At 44.4% G+C, this 20,160-nt stretch overlaps 1 protein-coding gene across 1 annotated transcript in view; it reads right to left on the reverse strand.

Moving 5' to 3' along the window:
- The window catches only part of LOC124012674 (receptor-type tyrosine-protein phosphatase U-like), a 259,461-nt gene that overhangs the window by 32,008 nt on the left and 207,293 nt on the right, over window positions 1-20,160 (reverse strand). The window contains 6 exon segments of the mRNA XM_046326539.1: window positions 525-597; window positions 4,503-4,690; window positions 7,295-7,455; window positions 7,978-8,007; window positions 9,654-9,792; window positions 18,766-18,802. Coding sequence (XP_046182495.1) covers window positions 525-597; window positions 4,503-4,690; window positions 7,295-7,455; window positions 7,978-8,007; window positions 9,654-9,792; window positions 18,766-18,802 — 628 coding nt within the window.

A 20,160-nucleotide genomic window follows, 5' to 3' on the forward strand; every position in this document is an offset into this window, starting at 1 on the left:
CATCAACAAGGGAGAGATCATCTACAGGGGAGAGATCATCTACAGGGGAGAGATCATCAACAAGGGAGAGATCATCTACAGGGGAGAGATCATCTACAGGGGAGAGATCATCTACAGGGGAGAGATCATCAACAAGGGAGAGATCATCTACAGGGGAGAGATCATCTACAGGGGAGAGATCATCTACAGGGGAGAGATCATCAACAAGGGAGAGATCATCAACAAGGGAGAGATCATCTACAGGGGAGAGATCATCAACAAGAGAGAGGGACTTTTATGTCAGCTTTATTTAACCAGGAGGTATTTTCAGATGTATATTCTCTTTTAAAGGGACACTAACAAAGATGTTAAACAAAACAAAGATTTTGAAATAGTGGTTGTCAATAGCAATTGACTTGAGGACATGTTATAATTGGAACACTAATTTGAAACAGTTAAGTTAAGTTACAGTAGCTTTCCTGCAAATGTTCTTCCATATATGGCATACTACTCCATTCCAGAGCGAGGGTCTGAACAGAACTTACGCCCCAGCAAACTGTCATGTCTCCCTTTAGTCTTGTCCTTCTTCTTGGTGACATCCCATCCATCAAAGAAGCTCTGAGAAGAGAAGGAACAAGTGGTCACAAAGACAGTGAGATATGGTTAGCATACAGGCGAAATTCTGTCATCGGTACATTTAAACAGCACACTGAAATACTTAGCTTGGTTACCGGAGTGTCAGATGTCATTAGGACACAAGGAATATACTGTAGGTGTCAGATTCAAATATCCTTTCAGTTTTATTACCAAATCCCCACTTAGTTTTACCACTCAGCTTAGTTTTACCACCCAACGTAGACTGTTATCCTGAGGTTCCCTGAGTAACTTGGCCATCATATTCACTGCTCGTATTTCTGTCATGAGGCAATTATGAGAGAATGGTGAGGAGAAGAAGAGGCTAAGAGTGATGGATCTGGCCTTGAGGGGGAGAGGAGAGGAGGAAGAGGGGAGAGGACATGAGGAGAGGAGGGAGAGGAAAGGAGAGCGGAGACGAGGAAGAGGAGAGGAGGAGAGGAGGTAGAGTGGAGAGGACATGAGGAGAGGAGGGAGAGGAAAGGAGAGCGGAGGCGAGGAAGAGGAGAGGAGGAGAAGGAGAGGCCGGGAAGAAAGAGGAGGGCATTCAAGAGTTAAGAGGAGGAAAGGAGGAGAGGATGAGGAGAGGAAGAGGAGGTAGATAGGCGAGCTTGAGTCTCTCTCATTACCTATGCGTCGAGAGTGGTTCTGCCTAAACTCCAAGTGCTTTATAATATCTTGGTGTTAAAGTGCTACCTTTGTGACAGATGTTTTTGGCACCCTTTTCACAATCTGGCTGGACAGCGCGACAGGAGCTATTGAATCTAAATCAACGTTATGAGAAAGAGAGAGAGAGAGAGAGTAGAGAAAGAAAGAATGACTGAGTGAGTGTGACAGATGTGTTTGCGAAGGAACACAGTGGCGGTGGCGGCGGTAGCGTCCAAGTCACGTCACGTTCATGGCGTAAGTCAAACTTATATCCTGGCTGCTTTGCCGGGCACATCCAGGCGCTCCAACCCCAGCTTACTAAATCCCTCATCAGCGCCGGCCCAATCCCAGCATGGGATCAGCGTGGGGCGGCCGGTCCATCTACAGCCCAGGGACAGTGGCAGCATGCTGATCAGAGGATTACACCTGCGCCTCACTCCTACACAGGTAATACTATACCTAATCCTGCTTAGAGAAGACATGATACTTCCCTCTCTCCTTCCCTCTCTCCTTCTCTCTCTCCTTCTCCCACCAACACACTTTAAAGCAGAGCCTGACTAACACTGAACAGATCCATAGACCGACTTTCTTTAACACGCCACTATCATGCATTAGGGCCTCAGCTGCTGATCGTCAGAATGGAATTCTCTTTTTTTCTAGCAATGTTCTATATCTCCCCTGAAGCCACGCGTGACTCCAACACCATCATTAAGATGGCTGACAACACAACGGAGGTAGGTCTGATCACCGGCGACGATGAGACAGCCTACAGGGAAGACAGTGACGGGACAATGACCTGTCCATCAGTAAGACCAAGGAGCTGATCGTGGACTACAGCAAATGGGGTGGCGAGCACGCCCCCATCCACGTTGACGGGACTGCAGTGGAGCGGGTCGTTCATCAGGGTCCAAATCACTATGGACTTAACATTTTCAACACAGCGCGACAGTGCCTCTTCCACCTGAGGAGGTTGAAAAGGTTTGGCATGGGCACTCAAATCCTCAAAAAGTTGTACAGATGAACCATTGAGAGCAACTTGACAGGCTGCATCACTGCTTGGTATGGCAACAGCACCGCCCTCGATCGCATGGTGCTACAGAGGGTGGTGCGGACAGCCCAGTAGATCACTGAGGCCGAGCTCCCTGTCATACAGGACCGTTATATCAGGTGGTGTGGAAAGAAGGCCAGGAGAATCGTTAAAGTCTCCAGCCACCCAAAGCCATAGACTCTCTGCTTCCGCTCGGCAGCGGTACCAGTGCATCAAGTCTGGTACCAAAACGGTGTCCTGAAAAGTTTCCATCCCCAAGCCACAAGACAACTTTTTGCACTGCCTCTATGCACACTCACGCACACTGACACTCCAACACACACATAACATGCACACACATTTATATGGACTCTACACACACGCACACACACACCCACATACAATCTTCTTTCATGATGCTGCTACTCTGTATATCATAAATCCTCATGCCTAGTCACCTTACCCCAATACATACAGTATATAGCTATATCGATCCAGTATCCTTGCACATTGTAAATATGGTATTGGAACTGACCCTGTGTATAGCTTCTTACTTTCTATTGTTATTATTTCTATTTCTTGTGTGTTTTTGTTCTACCTTATATTTAATAGTACTACACTGATATTGATTACTGCACTGTTGGGTTTAGAGCTCTGGTTTGTAATGACATCCTTTCAACCAGTTTTGCCTGCTGCGTTGAAGCCCTGAAGACAGTCAAGAGGATTGGATCTAACCTGACAGTCTAACCAGTTGGTTGTAATCTGGTTATGGCTATCTGACACCAGCCTCGTTCTATCTGAGACAGTCCAGAAACCCTGTAGTGCCATTTAAAAACTCCCACAGTCCTTTGCACCATGCATGATCAATGGCCGCCTCGGCAGCCCAGTGGGAAATAAGGGTTATGAAGTCCTACAGCCAGTATCACACTGATACACACATCACACGCACGTATGTGCACACACACAAACACACACACACCCCAGTCTCACAGTGATCTCTCCTTCATCTCCTTTATTTCTCCAGGCGACAGACTAGGGAGCGATGGAAGGAGCGAGACAGAGGAGCAGAAAAGCGATGGAGGAGTGAAAAAGCGACCACTGTATTGATTTTAGGAGGGGGAATTTGTTGGGCCCTTGGGGTTGGGATTAATGAATCGAAAAGCGCATCTGGAATCCTGGAGGTTTGGATTCGGGTACAAGCTAAATGCTACTGGGCGAATAGAGGGACTTTGTAGTAAATCACAAATAGAATGAAAAAAAGTTACTTGAAAGCCATTTAATTAATATACTCTTGGTAGAAACAGAAAAAGATCTGAAAGAGAGATGAGCAGAATGAAATAGCTTTACATTGAGAGATGGTATCAAACAGCTACTGGAGGTTTACATTGACTGTTGCTTATTAAAGCCTACTGAACACATAAGCCATTGGACTCAGAGATGAGAAACTGTATTAAAATGCCTTCTGCCTCCAAAATTGCATCATTAAATCCCAATGGATTCTACGCCCACATTCTCTCTCTCTCTCTCTCTCTCTCTCTCTCTCTCTCTCTCTCTCTCTCTCTCTCTCTCTCTCTCTCTCTCTCTCTCTCTCTCTCTCTCTCTCTCTCTCTCTCTCTCTCTCTCCTCTCTCTCTCTCCATCTCTCTCTCTCATCTCTCTCTCTCTCTCTCTCTCTCACTCTCTCTCTCTCTCTCTCCATCCCTTTCCATCCCTCTCTCTCTCTCTCTCTCTCTCTCTCTCTCTCTCTCTCTCTCTCTCTCTCTCTCTCTCTCTCACCTCATACTCATCTCTCTCTCTCTCATCTCTCTCTCTCTCTCTCTCTCTCCTCTCTCTCTCTCTCTCTCTCTCTCTCTCTCTCTCCATCCCTCTCTCTCTCCATCCCTCTCTCTCTCCATCCCTCTCTCTCTCCATCCCTCTCTCTCCATCCTCTCTCTCCTCTCTCCTCTCTCTCTCTCTCTCTCTCCATCACTCTCTCTCTCTCTCTCCTCTCTCTCTCCCTCTCTCTCTCTCTCTCTCTCTCTCTCTCTCTCTCTCTCTCTCTCTCTCTCTCTCTCTCTCTCTCTCTCTCTCTCTCTCTCTCTCTCAACCCTCTCCTCTCTCTCCTCTCTCAACCCTCTCCAACCCTCTCCAACCCTCTCCAACCCTCTCCATCCCTCTCCATCCCTCTCCATCCCTTTCTATCCCTCTCTCTCTCTCTCTCTCTCTCTCTCTCTCACCTCATACTCCTGTTTGAAGCCGTATCCCTCCCCAGTCTTCATCTGGTTGATGTGTTGGAGGAGGTCTGCCACCCTGACCGCGGGGTGAAGCTGACCCGTGTGGTACGGAGAGCTCTTCCTACGACAGTGGTGTCGAGGGGAACCACCCAACAGGCTGCTGGACTCGTTCACTGAACTCCTCTGTTCGTCTAGAGGAGACATACACATGCATGAGCATGGCACGCAAGCACATACACACGCACACAGATGGATGCACAACCACAGACACAAAGATGGACACAAACATACACGTTAACCATTACACAACATTACATATATAAGTTATATAAGTTACTGGCTACATGTTATTTTATTAAAGCGCACGGCTCAGTGAGGTCAACCTCTGAAGGTCAACCTCCACCTGCTCAACAAAACATCCACTAAACTGACGGTATCACAATGAAGACATATTGTATGTACATGTTGACGGGCACGGTGGAATATTTTTATTGAAAGAGGTTGTTTGAGAAAACAGAGGGAGAGAGAGGGAGAAAGAGAGAGAAGGAAAATAGTGTATATTAATAAAAGCAATCTGAAGGACTGAGAGAATGAGATGGATCAGAGAAACTCTAAGATGGCGCCGAAGAGGATGGCCGACGTTGTACATGCTCCTATCCAACTGTGGCATTTTGTTCGTCTTTTTGCCTTTTTGCCTAAAACACTACGATGTGTTTTGCACACTGCTACCACTCACTGTTTACTTATTTTATTGTGTACAAATTACTCATCTTTACCCCTTTATATTTATTCTTATTTTATTGTGTTACTTTTTATTCTTTTTACTTAACTTCTTCGAGATAGGGGGCGCTCTTTTAATTTTTGGATAAAAAACGTTCCCGTTTTAAACAAGATATTTTGTCACGAAAAGATGCTCGACTATGCATGTAATTGACAGCTTTGGAAAGAAAAAACTCTGACGTTTCCAAAACTGCAAAGATATTATCTGTGAGTGCCCCAGAACTAATGCTTCAGGCGAAACCAAGATGAAATTTCATACAGGAAATGCCCCAGATTCTGGCGCTGTGTTCCAATGTCTCCTTATATAGCTGTGAATGCGCCAGGAATGAGCCGGCCCTTTCTATCGTTTCTCCAAGATGTCTGCAGCATTGTGACGTATTTGTAGGCATATCATTGGAAGATTGACCATAAGAGACTACATTTACCAGGTGTCTGCCCGGTGTCCTGCGTCGAAATTGGTGCGTAATCTCCAGCTGCAACCATTCTTCTATGTGATTGAGAGGAGAGAGGAGACTTCCACGAACGATATATCATCGAAGAGATATGTGAAAAACACCTTGAGGATTGATTCTAAACAACGTTTACCATGTTTCAGTCGATATTATGGAGTTCATTTAGAAAAAATTTGGCGTTTTGATGACTGAATTTTCGTGTTTTTTGGTAACCAAACGTGACACACAAAATGGAGCGATTTGTCCTAAACAAATGATCTTTCAGGAAAAACGGAACATTTGCTATCTAACTGAGAGTCTCTTCATTGAAAACATCCGAAGTTCTTCAAAGGTAAATTATTTTATTTGAATGCTTTTCTGGTTTTTGTGAAAATGTTGCCTGCTGAATGCTAACGCTAAATGCTACGCTAGCTATCAATAGCTATCAATACTGTTACACAAATGCTTGTTTTGCTATGGTTGAGAAGCATATTTTTGAAAATCTGAGATGACAGTGTTGTTAACAAAAGGCTAAGCTTGAGAGCTAGCATATTGATTTCATTTCATTTGTGATTTTCATGAATAGTTAACGTTGTGTTATGCTAATGAGCTTGCGGATAGATTTACACAATCCTGGATACGTGTTTTTTTCGTAGCTAAACGTGACACAGAAAACGGAGCGATTTGTCCTAAACAAATAATCTTTCAAGAAAAACTGAACATTTGCTATCTAACTGAGAGTCTCCTCATTGAAAAACATCCGAAGTTCTTCAAAGATAAATGATTTTATTTGAATGCTTTTCTGGTTTTTGTGAAAATGTTACCGGCTGAATGCTAACACTAAATGCTACGCTAGCTATCAATAGCTATCAATACTGTTACACAAATGCTTGTTTTGCTATGGTTGAGAAGCATATTTTTGAAAATCTGAGATGACAGTGTTGTTAACAAAAGGCTAAGCTTGAGAGCTAGCATATTGATTTCATTTCATTTGCGATTTTCATGAATAGTTAACGTTGCGTTATGGGCTTGAGGCTGTAGTCACGATCCCAGATCCGGGATGGCTCGACGCAAGAAGTTAAGTTTATTTGGTTAATATTAACTCTTCCTGGACTGCACTATTTGTTAAAGGCTTGTAAGTAAGCATTTCACAGTAAGGCCCACACTTGTTGTATTCGGTGCATGTTTGATTTGATTTGCGAAGAAAACAGAAAACCTGAGAAACTGAAGATGGTACTTCTCTTAGCAGTGTGTGTATACAGGACAGACTGTTGCCTAGAGAGTGTACTTGATGTAGTTGACAGTGTGTATACTACAGTAGGTGGCACAGAGTCTACAGACTAGTGTACTTGTTGTAGTTGACAGTGTGTGTAGAGAGGGAAAAGACTGTAGCCTACAGAGTGTACTTGTAGCAGGGTGTAGTTGAGTGTTCTAGAGCATCTGCCTCTGCACAGGATCATTGGTTTGTGCTCTCCTTCAGCCTCTCTCGCCCTCTCTCGGAGGTACAGAGTTAGAGTACAGACTAATGCACTCTTTTCTGTACTCTCTGTCTCTCTTAGGGCTCAGGGTGTTCTTGGTTCTTACTCCGTGGGTTGCAGGTGTGGGCGTCCATGAAGGAGTTAGCAGTGCGCCCATCCTGCTGCAGGGTGCTCTGCTCTGTCATGCTGCAGTCCAGAGAACCTAGCTTCCTGGTCTTCTCCTGACGGTACGACATGGCTGCCTTGTTCAGCGCTACCTTCTTCCTGCTGCACAGAGCAAAGGAGAGGAGAGGAGAGGAGAGGAGAGGAGAGAGGAGAGGAGAGGAGAGGAGAGGAGAGGAGAGGAGAGGAGAGGAGAGGAGAGGAGAGAAGGGAGGGAGTATAAAAAGGAGAGAAGAATAAGAGAGAGCTCAAAATAAGGAAATTGCAAAGAGGGGAAATGAGTGGAAAGAGGGGGGTTGAGGTCAAGGAGTTGAGAAATTGAAGAAAGGGGAAAAATAAGAGATTAAATCGAGGCGAGGGAGATAAAGGAATAGTTGATGATAGTAGCAGGCCCAGAGAGAGAGAGAGAGAGAGAGAGAGAGAGAGAGAGAGAGAGAGAGAGAGAGAGAGAGAGAGAGAGAGAGAGAGAGAGAGAGTGAAAAAGAATAGACTGGAGAGGTATATAGATGAGGTAGAGGAGATGCTTATCTCCTATAAGTGTCATCTTCCAGGACTACAGAGGGCAAGCAGGTGAAGATTGCACCATAAGGAAAATATGGAGGGAGAGACTAGGGTGGAGTCACTTACGAGTAGTAAGAGTAAGAATAGAAGTCCCTTCTGATTAGCATGGAGAAAGGAGGAGAGAAGAAAGAGAAAGAGAGAGAGAGAGAGAGAGAGAGAGAGAGAGAGAGAGAGAGAGAGAGAGAGAGAGAGTGAAGAGAAAGAAAACAAAGAGACATGAGAGGTGGGGCCATGGTAGTGAGGTGGCCTCCAGCAAGGCAAAATAAAAAATGTAAAATGTAGAGGTAAATAATGAAATCACTAGTAAATGAAGGATAAAAAGTATATTGGAAGCAGGTGCTTCCACACAGGTGTGGTTCCTGAGTTAATTAAGCAATTAACATTCCATCATGCTTAGGATCATGTATAAAAATGCTGAGCAGGCCATTATTTTGGCTACAATGGCTATTCCCTGATTGGATGACGATGCCCCCATCCACAGGGCACGAGTGGTCACTGAATGGTTTGATCATGAAAACAATGTAAACCATATGTCATGACCATCTCTGTCACCAGCTCTCAATCCAATTCAACACTGGTCAGAGATTCTGGAGCGGCGCCTGAGACAGAATTTTCCAACCCCATCAACAAAACACCGAATGATGGAATTTCTCGTGGAAGAATGGTGCCGCATCCCTCCAATAGAGTTCCAGACACGTGAAGAATCAATGCCAAGGCACATTGAAGCTGTTCTGGCTTGTGGCGGCCCAACGCCCTAATAAGACACTTTATGTTGGCAGTTACTTGTATGTTTATGGAGGCAGGGCAAGCGACCATGCAGCAGATAAAATATAGCACAACTGTGACATTGACTGGGTTCCTAGCTAAATAGATTGCTTATCACTTAACTGAATAATATGCCAGGGAGCACAGGTACACATACAGCTGTCAACCAAGGTACAGTTAGCTCAACGGTCTACTGGGGGTTTCTGTCTCTATCACGCTTCTCCCTGTGACGTCCAACCCTGAAGTGCGTCCCAGCTCCTCTCCCTTCATCATGAGAAAACCTGAGGTGGTAATTCTATCTGAAAGGCAACAACAACCTTCCTCTCCAATTAATGGCTCAGCCACAGGCACGGTGTTCACAGAGCACTGCACACCAACCCAGATGCTGCTATTATATCTGCTTTGACTTGAAAGGGCAATGGCTTGAAAGGGCCCTTGATGAAATATTACAGACTGAGCGTTATTCTCCCAATATAAAGTCAGAGGAGAAGAGGTAAGGGGGAGAGAAGAGGAGTAAAGGAGGAAAAGAGAGTGAAGGAGGAGAGGAGTAAAGGAGGAGAAGAGAGGGAAGGAGGAGAGTACACTACTGCCAAGCAGTATGTCCTGGTGATGCTGGAGTGAATATTAGAGTTTCATTCCTAGGTGTGTGTGCAGCCAATAGACAACAGACCTTGAAATTAAAAAATGAGTTCTACGCAAAAGCTTGGCAACTATAACTGCACAGCATCTCACAAATAATACCTAGCCATGTGTGTACTTCTGGAAGTAATATACTCTCCATTACCTACCTAACTCCCTATTGAATTGAGTTGGAGTAAGCCTGCCAAGATGTGATGGAGAAATACCTTCCCTAATAGGACATAGTTAGTCACATGGCAGATTCGGACAGGCAGCTAAGAGACAGCCAAAGATAGGCCCCTTTCTGGATCACCTCTATGATCACAATCACCTTTACACACTCACGACCCTCCACTCACCCCTTCTTGATGATGATGACGATGGCACCCAGCAGCAGAATGAGGACCACCAGTCCACCAGCACAGGCCCCCAGGATCAGACCCATGTCCTCTGCATGTTGGGACACCTCCATGGCCCTCTTATGGTCCTTACAGGCAGCTACAGGGTAAAGAGAAGACCGTTGAACTAAAGCCTAAGATTCATCCAGGACCCTCTTATGGTCTTTAGAGGACAGCTACAGGGGAGAGACACAAGGGGGAGAGACAAGTTAGAGTGATAGTATTCTGTATATTATAAGACTGTAGTAGCTTGCTGAGCAAAGGCCGAGGCATTAGCTCTGAAGAACTCATGGTTCGGGCGATGATACTCCAACAAAAGGGCCAACCTAGTTAGATTCCTCTCCCTAGTCCCTACACTACACCACACAGAACCCTAAGCATCCTGTAGAAAAGGCACACAACCACAAAGGCAACCAATTATACCAATGACAATCAGCAATCAAAATATCAGGAGTTAGAGTAGGAAGGCTATAGTCTCGTTCTATTTTTTTTCTGTTAATCCCAAAGGAGGCCCAGGGGTATTGTGGTAGTCTGAGAGACGGGAAGGCACGGTTAGCCAGGTTATCTGAGTAAAATCAGGTTATTATCCCTCCCACACTGGGTATTATATCCACCTGGATGAATACACTGGCAGAGGGGAGGAAGGGAGAGAGGGGGGAGAGGGAGAGCTGGGGCGGGGGGGGGGGAGTCATGGAGAGAGAGGAGGGAGATATGGAGAGAGAGAAGAAGAGAGTATGGTAGAGTAAATAAGCTCTGGCTTTGTCCCTGACTATGTTTCATGATAGGTAACAGGCTTGGATAAGGAGGAAGCTTTTAAGCCGCTAACTAACCAGTCACAGTTGGTGTAGCCAGTGTGGACAGCTGGACAGACTTTGCCTACATGTGTTAAGAAAACACACCAGTTACATCAGCTAACAGCTAGCTGGAAGTTCATTCAGTCAGCCACTTTCTATGGAACTAACATCACAGTCTCACCGTGTTCGCTGTGCATTTCCATCAGAGCTATAACAACAGCTTGAAATCTCTCCCATGATGAATTTGGAGCTCCCATGGTGTCGCTTTCCAGAAGTGTTTATTGCTGACTAGAAACAGAATTGGTTGAGAATTAAGATCCTGAACCCCTGCGAGCCTACGCTTAATTAAAAGGCTTCTCTCCGATGGGTAAACAAAAAGGAGGGTGAATGAAATGGTCTATCACTGGAGGCACGAAGCTAAAAACCAATTATCTACCTCTTTTCACCATCGCCCCTTCTTCTAACGCTTTAGCTGGATGTGGTCCTCTCTCTTTCAGCTCACTTACTATTTTAAAAAATCTCTCTCTCTATCTCGCTCTACCAGTTAGCTGCAGCACAACCAATTTGAACAGGATCCACGTATTCCTTTCTCCCTCCCAGTAAGGCATGCTATTTTGTCTGCAAGGGGGGTAATTTTGCCTGAGCCCTAAAAGCCTGTTCAGGAAACAGAGTGTGTCCTGCAGAAATGTTGATTGCAGATGATTCTAGCTCTACTGGCTAGCTGGCTCTCTCTCTAGCCTCCAAGTCCACTTTACTAATGTGTGCGTGTGTGTGTGTGTGTGTGTGTGTGTGTGTGTGTGTGTGTGTGTGTGTGTGTGTGTGTGTGTGTGTGTGTGTGTGTGTGTGTGTGTGTGTGTGTGTGTGTGTGTGTGTGTGTGTGTGTGTGTGTGTGTGTGTGTGTGCGCAGATGAGTGCGCACACACACACGCAGATGAGTGCGCAGATGAGTGCGCAGATGAGTCACTCTGTCCTTACCGACTCCTGCTGTAAGAAGCACGTTGCCATGGACAAGTTTAGACCACTAAAACTTTCTGCTGTTGTGAGGCAGGGAGAGAGGGATGGGGGAGGTGGAGAGAGAGAGAGAGAGAGAGAGAGAGAGAGAGAGAGAGAGAGAGAGAGAGAGAGAGAGAGAGAGAGAGAGAGAGAGAGAGAGAGAGAGAGAGAGAGGTGGAGAGAGACAGAGAGGAAAAAAGGAGAGCGAATGTTTATATGAGAGAATGTGTGTGAGAGAAAGATTAGGATGGAGGACGTAAAGAAAGGTAGAGGGCTGGAGAGGACACACATTTCATCTTCATCTGCCAGCGTAAGCGTGTCATTAACCAGATATTGTGCTGGTGTGTGTGTGTGGGCCCGGAACACCTGAGGTGTGACACTAGTCGTCTAAGCGGTAGCCGCCTGTCTCTGTCCCTGTCTGTCTCTCTGCTTCACGCTTGACAGGAGCCCCAGCCTTTCATTACGCAGTCACAGAATGAGAGAGAGAGAGCAAGAGAGAAAGAGAGAAAAAAATGTGCAAGAGGAAAATGTTATATGTGTGCATGTGTGTGGGCGTGCTGGAGAGAGATAAAGAAAAGTTGTATAATTAGAGAGCGAGAGAAGAAGCTTGAGGTAATCTGCCTTTGGCCTAAAGAGCAGGAACCTGGACTTCGCCAAAGGAATCGGAAATACAGGCATTGTCATCCAACAAGAAACATGGTATAGAGGAGACGGACCCACTGGTTGCCCTCTAGGTTACAGAGAGCTGGTAGTCCCATCTACCAAACTACCAGGTGTGAAACAGGAAAGGGACTCAGGGGGTATGCTAATCTGGTAAAGAGCAATTCACTCGATTAAATTAATCATAACAGTAACATTTTACATTTGGCTAGAAATTCAAAAGTAAATGATCTTAACAGAGAAAAATGTCCTGTGTGCTACCTATATCCCCCCACTAGAATCCCCATACTTGAATGAAGACAGCTTCTCCATCCTGGAGGGGAAAATCAATCATTTCCAGGTCCAGGGACATATACTTGTCTGTGGCGACCTAAATGCCAGTACCGGACAAGAATCTGACACCCTCAGCACACAGGGAGACAAACACCTGCCTAGAGGTGACAGCATTTCCTCCCCCATATGCTCCCCTAGACACAACTATGTCAACAAAACCAACAAAAATGGGTCACAACTCCTGCAGCTCTGTTGCACGCTGTGTAGGTACATAGTCAATGGTACTCTTCGAGGGGACTCCTATGGTAGGTACACTTATAGCTCATCTCTTGGCAGTAGTACTGTAGACTACTTTATCACTGACCTTAACCCAGAGTCTCTCAGAGCGTTCACAGTCAGCCCACTGACCACAGATCACAGCAAAATCACAGTCTACTTGAACAGAGCAACACTCAATCATGAGGCATCAAAGCCAAAGGAAATTAATAATATTAAGAAATACTATAGATGGAAGGAATGTAGTGTGGAAACGTACCAACAAACAATTAGGCAACTCAAATTCAATCCCCTTGAGACAACTTCCTGGACAAAACATCCCACTGTAATAGTGAAGGTGTAAACTACACAGTATATTTGACTTCTCAGCTTCCCTATTAAGCATTTCAAACAGAAAACTGAAGAAAATTAACAACAATGACTAATGATTTGATAAAGAATACTAAAACATAGAAATAAATTGAGAATCCTATCAAATTAAAAACATAGAGTCCCAGAAAACCTGAGTCTACACCTTCACTACGGTGAATCACTAAAACAGTACAGTAAAACACCACGGAGAAAGAGGGAACAGCACATCAGAAATCAAAAACATATACATGATCAAATACAAATCTTAGAATCAACTATTAAAGGCTACCAGAACCCACTGGATTCCCCAATTACATTAAATGAACTACAGGACAAAATACAAACCCTCCAACCCAAAAATGGCCTGTGGTGTTGATGGTATCCTCAGTGAAATGATAAAATATACAGACAACAAATTCCAATTGGCTATACTTAATAACCTCTTACAGCTACCCCCCTACTATTTTCAATTTCCGCCTGAAGACATACCCAAATCTAACTGCCTGTAGTTCAGGCTCAGAACCAAGGATGTGCATATTCTTGATTTCATTTGAAAGAAAACACTCTGAAGTTTGTGTAAATGTGAATTGAATGTAGGAGAATATAACACAATATATATTATTTTTATTGTTGTATCATATTCTTTAAAATGAACAAGACAAATCAAACATTCAGATAGGCTGATGGGGACAATTTCAGTGAATAACAAAGGAGGGCAACAGTACTTTCAATGTTTCAGAATGATAACTTCCTACAAGTCACCCAGGTGTCCCACCCAAGTAGCCCAAATGTGGACAAATTGGTGAAGTTATACATTTTGAATGGAATAACTACACTGCTCAAAAAAATAAAGGGAACACTTTAACACAACACAATGTAACTCCAAGTCAATCACACTTCTGTGAAATCAAACTGTCCACTTAGGAAGCAACACTGATTGACAATAAATTGCTCATGCTGTTGTGCAAATGGAATAGACAGCAGGTGGAAATTATAGGCATTTGGCAAGACACCACCAATAAAGGAGTGGTTCTGCAGGTGGGGACCACAGACCACTTCTCAGTTCCTATGCTTCCTGGCTGATGTTTTGGTCACTTTTGAATGCTGGCGGTGCTTTCACTCTAGTGGTAGCATGAGACGGAGTCTACAACCCACACAAGTGGCTCAGGTAGTACAGCTCATCCAGGATGGAACATCAATGCGGGATTTGGCAAGAAGGTTTGCTGTGTCTGTCAGTATAGAGTCCAGAGCATGGAGGCGCTACCAGGAGACAGGCCAGTACATCAGGAGACGTGGAGGAGGCCGTAGGAGGGCAACAACCCTGCTGCCTGCAACATCCTCCAGCATGACCGGTTTGGTGGTGGGTCAGTCATGGTGTGGGGTGGCATTTCTTTGGGGGGCCGCACAGCCCTCCATGTGCTCACCAGAGGTAGCCTGACTGCCATTAGGTACCGAGATGAGATCCTCAGACCCCTTGTGAGACCATATGCTGGTGCGGTTGGCCCTGGGTTCCTCCTAATGCAAGACAATGCTAGACCTCATCTGGCTGGAGTGTGTCAGCAGTTCCTGCAAGAGGAAGGCATTGATGCTATGGACTGGCCCGCCCGTTCCCCAGACCTGAATCCAATTGAGCACATCTTGAACATCATGTCTCGCTCCATCCACCAATGCCACGTTGCACCACAGACTGTCCAGGAGTTGGCGGATGCTTTAGTCCAGGTCTGGGAGGAGATCCCTCAGGAGACCATCCGCCACCTCATCAGGAGCATGCCCAGACGTTGTAGGGAGGTCATACAGGCATGTGGATGCCACACACACTACTGAGCCTCATTTTGACTTGTTTTAAGGACATTACATTAAAGTTGGATCAGTCTGTAGTGTGGTTTTCCACTTTAATTTTGAGTGTGACTCCAAATCCAGACCTCCATTGGTTGATAAATTTGATTTCCATTGATAATCTTTGTGTGATTTTGTTGTCAGCACATTCAAATATGTAAAGAAAAAAAGTATTTCATAAGAATATTTAATTAATTCAGATCTAGGGCAGTGTATATACAAAATACCAAAATAGTATTCTAACACACCCCCCCCAAAAAATTGAGAAAAAAACATGAAAAAAAAGATATATTTACAAAATAACACTTTCAATATTTGGAAGACCCTCATTCCTCTACACAATATTGTGCTGCTGATGCCAGGTGCCATAGCAGTCTCTTTCTGCTGTAAAGCAGAGGGCCACCAAGCATGTGGTGTAGGTGATGGGGGACTTCATTTTGCAAAGAACACAGCGACGCCTCCATGCTGTGCCCTTTTGGCCCTGAGGCACATCCATGCCTGCAGAAATACATTTGGGCAGATGAACACCACTTGTGGCAGGAGCTGGATGATAAACCAGCTTCAGTGGGGGATGGACACTTTGGCACTGGGGGCTCCCATTCGGAGTCAGTGTCACTGTGAAACAAAATGTTCAGTTAGAATAGTTTCACATATGAGCCCTGTATCAACAGGTATAATAAACAGATATATATATAGAGTACAGGGAACATAAGGTTGAATATATTATTATAGACCTGCTAGATCTACTGTCTCATTTATATTATGACAGACCAGCTAGATCTACTGTCTATTTTATATTATGACATTTCAGCTAGATCTACTGTCTCCATTTCACTTTGGCCATTGTTGTGGGCCTGCCCTCCCCTCAACAGCCTCAAATAGGCTATTTCATGTGGGGGTGGGGTGGGGCGGCAGACACACGCATCTCACATTACATTTTTATATATTGCTACTAAAATTTTAAAAATCACAACTAATATTTTATATTATTAATTTCAAACAACGGCATTAGCATGAGAACTTACCAGTTCAAAACGATGTCCTCTCCGTTCAAAAAATATTCCTCCATTTGGGAATCGCTAAATGAATCGTCCTCCAACAATCTCTGTCTCACTTTCCCGATCAATTTCTTCTAAAATTGTGTGTACTGTATATCTGTATATCTAGACTCAGATTTAGCTTTCCCTGACTTAGTCGCCATACTGATTAATATATAAACAGCTGAAGATGCGCTTTACCAAAACAACGCCGTGCGTTGCTCCTTCCGGTATGAAACTTCAATGGCGAATGACCCTCTTTACGCCAGAGTTTACTACATGGGTTGGTCTTCCAACACATAAACATTACATATTGCCGTTTACCTCAGCTCATTGGCTATCTACCAAGCTAGATTGCAAGACGATCAGTGGTCATTGGGTTAAAATACAGTCAATCAACGAAACAGCGGTCATATCATTGGTGCACAATGATGTCATTACTTGTTGTCTTCAAATCGGTTTATTTCAGTCAATACGTCCCGCGAAATAACCCATCAAGTTTGGTTAATAACCCATCAAACCAGTTGATTGCAATGAAACCAAACATGACTGGAAAAGTCACATTTAGTGTGTGTATTTACATCGAATGTGTCGTCGAAAATGTAATGAGATGGAATTCACGACACAAGCGGTTCACAAAATTTTTTGTGTTACGCTATAAAAATTGATTTTATCAAACAAAAGACCATTCATTGTGTAACAATGAGCATTGGGATTGCAAACATTGGAAGATAAACTATAAACAAAGGTAAACAATTTATTTTATTGCAGTTTGTGATTTTGTTACGCCTGTGCTGGTTGAAATAGTTGTTTTTTATGGGGCTCTATCCTCAGATAATCGCATCATATTCTTTCGCAGTAAATCAAATCTGACAACGCAGTTGGATTAGCAAGATTCTAGGCTTTCGAAACATGTGAGACACTTGTATGTTCATGAATGTTTAATATGACTATTTATGTAGCGAGCTGAGACAAGGTAAGAAGGGCCTTCTATGCCACCAAAAGGAACATAAAATTCACCATATCAATTAGGATCTGGCAAAAATACTTGAATCAGTTACAGAAGCCATTGCCCTTCATGGTTGTGACCAACCAAGAATTCACAAAAAATGGGACAAACGCCAAATTGAGACTCAGAATTCTGCAAAAGTATCCTCCGTATACAACGTAAAACACCAAATAATGCACGCAGAGCAGAATTAGGCCGATACCCGCTATTGATCCAAATCCAGAAAGGAGCTGTTAAATTCTACAGCCACCTAAAAGGCAGTGATTCCCAAACCTTCCATAACAAAGCCATCACCTACAGAGAGATGAACCCAGGGAAGAGCCCCCTAAGCAAACTGGGCCTGGGGCTCTGTTCACAAACACAACCAGACCCCCAGGACAGCAATACAATTAGACCCAACCAAATCATGAGAAAACAAAAAGATAATTACATGACACATTGGAAATAATTAACAAAAAACCGAGCAAACTAGAATGCTATTTGTCCCTAAACAGAGAGTTTAGGGAGAGTCAGAGTCAGTCACAGTGGCAGAATACCTCACTGTGACTGACCCAAACTTAAGGAAAGCTTTGACTATGTACAGACTCAGTGAACAAAGCCTTGCTACTGAGAAAGGTCACTCAGTAGGTCACTTGCTCTCAAGACAAGATGGCTACTGCCCACAAAATGAAGCAGAAACTGATCTGCACTTCCTAACCTGCTACCATGTGTCCTCCGATACACAACCCAACCATGCCGCACTGCTTCTTAACACAGCGCGCATCCAACCCAGATGCCAGCCGCACCAATGTGTCAGAGGAAACACTGTGCACCTGTGCCCAGCCCACCACAGGAGTCACTGGTGCGTGATGACACAAGGATATCCCGACCAGCCAAGCCCTGCCTAACCCGGACGATGCTAGGCCAATTGTGCCCCACAGACCTACCAGTCGTGGCTGGTTACGACAGAGCCTGAGCGCGAACCTAGGGTCTCTAGTGGTACAGCTGGCGCTGCAGTACAGCGCCCTTAACCACCGCGCCACCCGGGAGGCCTACAATCCCAATTTTGATAAACTCCCATATCTACTGGGTGAAATACCACAGTGTGCATCACAGCAGCAAGATTTGTGATCTGTTGCAACAAGAAAAGTGCAACCAGTGAAGAACAAACACAATTGTAAATACAACCCATGTTTATGTTATTTATTTTCCCTTTTTAAAATTGAACTATTTGCACATCACTACAACGCTGTATATATACATAACATGACATTTGAAATGTCTTTATTCCTTTTTATTTCCTTTTATTATCTATTTCACTTGCTTTGGCAATGTTAACATATGTTTCCCATGCCAATAATGCCCCTTGAATTGAAAAAGAGAGAATTCCAGTGTACCCTTCTTCCTGAACCTCTCTCTTTGCCACCACCACAGGAACAGCGCCAATCTCTCCTCTCCTCTCTTCTCCTCCCTCCATTCACCATGCCACCCTGCCACCGTCAAGTACCAAATGAAGAGTACTAGAAATATCCTGCCGGGAACTCTTCTCTGCATACACCCACAGCTCCTCTGCCTGGGTGGTGTGTAGCGCCAGCAGACAATGGCCAAGAAGAGACCCCTTCGTGTCAGGTCACTTCAAATAACAAAGAGAGCGCAGGAAGAGAGAGAGTGTAAGAGAGCAGGCCTCCCTCTCCCTCTCTCTCTCCCTCCGAGTGACAGGGACGCTTTCCATCCATATCAGAGTGCATCTGAAGCATCATGGAGCATAGAACATGTAAATACTGCTTTGCCAGGAAGTATTCTTATGTAGTCTATTTCTCAATGATGAAGATCAAAGAAGATAGAATGGAATGATCTGAACGTACCTTTACGTGCAATCCGGATGCAGTTCATTCTCGTCTCCTGAAACAAGAATGGGAGATTCATTAGCATGGGATAACCACAACCAAAAATATAATTTTTAAGCATAGAACAGATGTCAGAGCGTGTGTGTATCTATGTGTCTGTCTGTCTGTCTGTCTGTCTGTCTGTCTGTCTGTCTGTCTGTCTGTCTGTCTGTCTGTCTGTCTGTCTGTCTGTCTGTCTGTCTGTCTGTCTGTCTGTCTGTCTGTCTGTCTGTCTGTCTGTCTGTCTGTCTGTCTGTCTGTCTGTCTGTCTGTCTGTCTGTCTGTCTGTCTGTCTGTCTGTCTGTCTGTCTGTCTGTCTGTCTGTCTGTGTCTTAGTCACCTAGACACTTTGTGTTTTAAAGCACAAAATAGCTCATTAATGAATAAATGAATGGGTGTGTGAATGAAACGTTCTCTGTTCTCATCAACAACATCCAGTCCCCTGGCCCACCCAACCCATTACACACAAACTAGTACGCACGTACATGTATGTGCATATGTGTCTGTGCGCTACAGTGTTTTATAAAGAACTGATTGCACCAATCTGGCTGTCTTTCAAGCTCCAGTAAAGACATATCTGTCAAAGTCATTACAGTTCCATTCAGTGGCAGCAGCAGCTCTCAGAGCCATGGTTCTGGAAACCTACAGCTAATTATCTTGAATAATTGTCAAATAAATAACGTGCGTCCCCCTTTTTACAGACTCGAAAAGCCACGTTTTATAAACAGATTGAGAAACTGCCCAGGGCAGACAGAGAAACAATCATTTACATGAATTATAATATTCCAATGTTGTTATGAGCTGCCGTGTCAGGATGAAATAGTGTGGTGGCTATATCTCTAACTCAGGTAAATACACAACTATAATAACACCACAGTAATAATGACACACACACACGCACGCACGCATGCACACACACACACACACACACACACACACACACACACACACACACACACACACACACACACACACACACACACACACACACACACACACACACACACACACACACACACACACACACACACACACACACACACACACACACACACACACACACACACCAGCTCATACCCAGCCAATCACAGTGACACCAGAGACACATTATCAAATTAAGATTAGAACATGCTAAATCAAGTATTTAATCTAATCTGTGCTCTGAGATTGGAGTCAGAACCCTTTCACCTCAGCGCCTACTAACTTACCTTTTTTAAATGAAAAAGTTTTGTTTTCCGAGTGGGTCTGTTTCCGCCAAACTCTTAGTCATGGAGATAGAAGTTGCCTTTACCCACAATTCTCAGATTATTACAGTCCCACCTGCTGATATGTCATGTGTCACCTCTGTCAAGGTTGACATGACTCGGACTCTCA

The sequence above is a fragment of the Oncorhynchus gorbuscha genome, linkage group LG24, assembly GCF_021184085.1.
Source record: "Oncorhynchus gorbuscha isolate QuinsamMale2020 ecotype Even-year linkage group LG24, OgorEven_v1.0, whole genome shotgun sequence".
NCBI classification, from domain to species: Eukaryota; Metazoa; Chordata; class Actinopteri; order Salmoniformes; family Salmonidae; genus Oncorhynchus; species Oncorhynchus gorbuscha.